Genomic DNA, 5,239 nt, shown 5'->3' with positions numbered 1-5,239 from the left:
CCCCCCTATTCATAAATCTTATTTTGAAACAAATTCAGCTCTGAGCTAGCCTGCTTATATTGTAATGACATCTGTAGAATGGTAACAAAAAAAAATTATTTAATTTAATGTTAATTTATATTAATTAAAATATTTAAATTGCTTTAAAATCACTGTTTATAAGAAGATCTGAAGTTACTTATGTTTTAACATGAGTAAAAACTGTCAGCTTACTATCTTTCTCTCCCTTTAAGAAATTGGAAGAACAGGACCGAAAAGCTCTAAATATTAAAGAACAATTACAGCGGGAACACCGCTACCTCAAACGCAGATTGGAGCAGCTATCCGTGCAGGGCATGGAGCGTATCCGCACTGACAGTATGGGATCAACAATATCCACTGACTCTGAACAAGGTAATTGAACGAGGGCTTCTCAAGGGGGGTCGCAGGAGCAGGAAGGAAAAGGGAAACAGGGAAGCAAGAAAACATTACTTAGAAGTAAAAGCAAACTTTCAACAAAACCCAGACAAAATTGTTCCATGATGTGATTTGCAGAATAAAAACCTACTGCATCTTTTTTACATTATTTGAAAAATGTTCTTTTCTAATCAGTTTTGATGCTATTAATACTGCGTGTATTTTTAAAGCTATTTATACTGCATGTGTTTTTGCCAGGTTTTTAAACAATTACCATTTAATGTTTTGAATTTTTAGTGTAATTATGGGTAAAGGGGGAATAATATTTCCTTCTTGGAAAAAAAAAAAAGATCTTATTGGTCTTAATTCATTTGTGTGAATAAATTAATTCCACATCATTTATTGTGAAATTTTAAAATATTTTCTATGTAATGATCACCAAGTGTTCTCTACATTTGGTTCTCATTTAAGACAGAGCTCTTCAAGCTGCCTGTCACCATTTCTTATTTTCTCATTTGAAGTTTTTCTGTACCTGAACAGTCACACAGGCTGACTGTTTCAGGGCCTATGGGAGATGAGTTGTCGGTCACGGTGCAGTTACTGGTGGACAGATGGTGACACCACAGTCACTACTAGCGGACACCTGTATAGGTTGGAATTACTGTGAATGGTGCTGCAGTGTTACAGCCTTTGAGGGTTGGGCTTTTTTTAAAATTGGTGTCTGTGCATAGGTTGGAACAGATCTGAGACAGCATTTGGTACTGATGTCATGCAATATATATATGTGGATGAGGACAGAAGGGATTTTAATTCTCAGGTGGACAAGATGATCCTTTCCTCAGGACTTACTGTTCCAGTTCTTTTTTTTAATTACAGAAAATGAAGTATGATTCAGGTTTCACCTGAACATTGATTGACTCTGGCCCATGATTACTTGCTACAACCGCTGCCGTTCTGAAAATGTGCCTTCTTATGTTTTCTTTAGAAGTAGACATTGAAGGAATGGAGTTTACTCCAGGTGAAATGGACAGTATTGGAAGTGCCAGTGATGCTGAAGACCACTACAGTTTGCAAAGCGGTTCGAGTGATGGAGGTTACACACATTCCCGCAGACTGAATGCCAGGCTCTCATAGTGCCTGAGTTACCCGTTCAACTCAGGACCATCTGACTGAAGCACTTAAATATGAATATTCCAGAGGTGTCAACTGCCACTCTTCCGGGAAACCCCAACCACAATACTCTGACATGGAGGTTTCTTACCCACGGTTCCCTGCACTGTAACCACAATATTAGATATTGTAAATCATGGGTTTGCTGCAGAGAACTGTGGTTAGGTACAGTTGTGACTTAAAGCTAGCTTGATGTAGCCATACTGCAAATTAAAGAAAATAAATTATGTCATTCCATTCAAGAAGTATTAAATTCAAACTTTTGGAAGCATGGCGTAAGGGAGTTTGACAGTTATTTTAATTTTGCAGAAACCATTTTCAAACATGGAAGAATAAATGGAATCTACAATGTATTAGTGATTCAGAGATACAAAAACCTAAAACTACTTTTTGTGGTATTTTTTAATGAAAAAAAAACCCAACCAAAACAGTTTGAATGCTGTATAGCAGGCTCTATAGAGTAAATTCTTTCAGCAGTTGTTGTTTGGGTGAAGCAGGAAGATAAACCTTCAAATCTTAGATGATCTTTAGAAAAGGTCATATTTACAAGTCACTACTGTACTTCAAAATGGGGGAAAAGCCAGCTCTAATAATGACTTCATGTGGGATGATCTCAACTTTCTTTTGCTTTTTTGTATTCAGTATCCAACGAGCAGCAAATCTTTCTATCCATGTTAACGGGAGTAGTAGAAAGCAACACTGCAATTTTAACCTGTTATCATGGAATGGATGACATTTGAAGCATTTCAGTGGTTTTTTGGGTTGTTTTTTCATTTCTTTGTCTGAAGAATACAACACTCAAGTGATCCAGTTTGTGATAGTTAATCTTTCCTTGCAAGGAAATGAAATTTCTGTTTGCTTGTATTTTTTTTTCTTTTCTTCTATTTACACATGTCAATACATTTTTATGGAAGGCATGGCTTAAAATTACAGTATTCAGCTAGAAGATAATTAATTTTTTTCTTTTGCACACTATAATTGCATTTTCTATTCTTAAAAAAGTGCAAAAAAATTAAAATGTATGCTGTAAAACAGCAAAGTTTATTTAGTACTCATCAAGCTGTTCAGAACATATTTACCCAAATTGTAGCAATACTATGAAGATGTATTTTAATACAACTTCTGCTTAGTGAAGTCATTAGAGCTTGGCTTGCCGGGTAAGAAAAAAAATGGACCAGTCTTTGCATTATCTGTTTAAAGAAGGTTTTTTAAAAAAAAAAAAAAAAAAAAAAAAAAAAAAGAAGAAAAAAAAAAGAAAAAAGAAAAAAAAAAGAAAAAAGCTATAAACACTTTTAGGGAAGTGATTTTAGCAAGTGTAGTCTATATTTCCTGTAAGAGATTTTGTATTATATTTTCCTAAATGTTCTCATTTACTTGTATAGGGAGGGGAATGGTACAGACCCAGACCAGAGTCTCAGGGACTCTTCACCTTTGTCATATTGTGCCTTGGTGACCATTTATGTATGCCTCTCCTTTTCATTGTTTAAAGGACAACTAAGCTTTGTTTCAAGACCCTCTGTTCGAATGGTCAGTTGTCCACCTTCTTACGGATGAAGCAGAGAGGTGTATTTATATCTTCACCCTCTCACAACTGATTCAGTGTGGCTTTAAGTAAAATCATAAAATTAGGTTTTGGTGCGAGGGTTAATTGTCTTTGTATAAGCCCTCCCTTGGATTCTTCAGCACCCGAATCTATATTTTGTTAGCTTATAAAGTCAGGGTCTCTGTGAGACCAGTGCTCAGTGGCTAGGGAAACACAAACGTAGTGTGTAAGGCTATGGGATGTCCAAGTGTGGTGCCATTTTTAGCATTCAGATACAAGACCTCATGACAGACTGACCATAATGATCAAAAACAAAGATTCAGTTGTTCTTTCAACATCTGACATACGTGTCCTCCCTTTGGCTCTTACAACACGGAGTAGAAATATGAATACATTTTGTGGCAGCTTACAGATCCTTGTTTGCACTCTCGCTTACTGCTTGGAAATTGCCAACAAGGAAAATGTATATGTTTAATTTACATAACCTAATGGACGGCCACCCCTACTTTGGCTCTGGGGAGGGGCCTAAGGTTATAAACTCTGGCAGCTGAATAAGAAAACAATTAACCTTTTCTGTGATGCAGGTTTTGGTATTACGTTCTATACACCTTGCATATTACTAAAATCCTCATTGTTGGGGAAAGCACACAGCAATATACTCATTGTGTGTAGCTGACAAGCAGCAGAAATTACTAGCTCCTTTGGTGCATATGTAACTAATTTCCAAATCGTGGAAAAAAAAAAAAAAAAAAAAAGTACTTTAACACACGACTGTTAACAGGAAAAAAAAAAGGCTAGTATATTGTTGCTGTTCATTTATTATATAATGAACACATTCATGAATTGTAAAGTGTTTCCTTTCATGACAAGCAGCTCTTGCACAGAACCTCCTAATGAAAAGAGATTTGAAACTTACAGAAGGAAAAATGAGATTTTAAATTGAACATTATTGTACCTTAGGTCGACCTGAAATTTTCCTTTTAAAGATGAATGTGCTAACTTAATGAGTTCTTCCACGCTGGGTATCCATGGCTTTGTAGATCTTATATTTTCAATAAAAATTACTCGAATAATCTTGAGTGGAAATAAAAAGGGTTTATTTGTTTTTACTTTTTCAGTTATTACAGCTGGGGGCTATTATGCCGGTAAAGAAAAATGACACCATGCTGCATGTGTCATTCTCCCTGAAGTGCAGCCCAGTTTCAGGTGGTATTTTCAGGCACAGCCCCCTTTTCTGCAGCTCGGACAGAGCCGCCCAGTTGAAGGCAGTGGCACAACTGTTCCAGGTGTTGGGTTCGGCGGCCGGTTTGGGTTTGTCCCCCCCCTGCACAGTGCAGCAGTCCAGCCCTGCCCTGGCTGACCCGTGGTGACAATTGGGGCTCTGACATTCCTTTAGGGACGTGATTCACCTACTACTGAGCAGCCAGCGCAGCACTACCAGTGGCCATAGCACCTTGGGATACAAATAGTGTTCTCTTTTTATTAGGTTTTTTTTTAAGCTGGATATCTGTGTGTGCGCTCCATGTGTGTGCATGCGTGCATGCATCCACATGCGTGCGCACAACTTTATCTGTAATCCCGACATGACTGCAAAAAGCATACTGCTTGCTACGAGATTAAATGCTACCACTGCCTTGGCAGCTCTGATATTTTGTGTCATGACCCTGCGTTTTAGCAGGTGAGGAGATACTACTGCTCAGTTAACCTATTTTCTCTGCAATTACCACATAGGAAAAGGAGGAGTAGGGACAAGATTACAGGGCTGCTAGGTCTTTTCCTCTGTGGAAAAGGCTCTGCAGAGATGAAGTCATCGAGGAGTTCTTTTTATGGAGACGTAGAGGTTTGGCCTGTTTCCTGACGGGCGAAGAAAGGAAGGGCTTTCCCTTGCAGCATGCAGGTGTTGGGAGGATACACGCCTCTTCGTTGCTCCTGGGTTAGCTCTCCCTCTAGCTCCATGAGTGTACTCTGTCACCACAGGAGAGAGGCATTAAAAAAAACAGCCTAAAATTGTTAGCTTTTTCTGCAGATTTTCCACTGCAATTCAGAGGATGAATCCTCCCTCACTCCCATCCTCTCTCTGCCCAGCTTGTACTCCCCCTCTCTGCCCATTGCAGCTGATTTATTTATCTT

At 38.3% G+C, this 5,239-nt stretch overlaps 1 protein-coding gene across 1 annotated transcript in view; it reads left to right on the top strand.

Annotated features, from left to right (window-relative positions):
- Positions 1-4,201, top strand: part of MXD4 (MAX dimerization protein 4) — a 29,309-nt gene extending 25,108 nt beyond the window's left edge. Inside the window, exons 3-4 of the mRNA XM_026846767.1 lie at positions 234-393; positions 1,382-4,201. Of these exons, the coding sequence (XP_026702568.1) occupies positions 234-393; positions 1,382-1,530 (309 nt within the window). The 3' untranslated portion in view covers positions 1,531-4,201. The remainder of the gene's footprint in view (positions 1-233; positions 394-1,381) is intronic.
- The last annotated feature ends 1,038 nt before the right edge of the window (positions 4,202-5,239 follow it).

This window comes from Athene cunicularia, assembly GCF_003259725.1.
Source record: "Athene cunicularia isolate RWA chromosome 4 unlocalized genomic scaffold, athCun1 chr4_part1, whole genome shotgun sequence".
NCBI lineage: Eukaryota > Metazoa > Chordata > Aves > Strigiformes > Strigidae > Athene > Athene cunicularia.
This window is presented reverse-complemented; position numbering and strand designations above follow the sequence as displayed.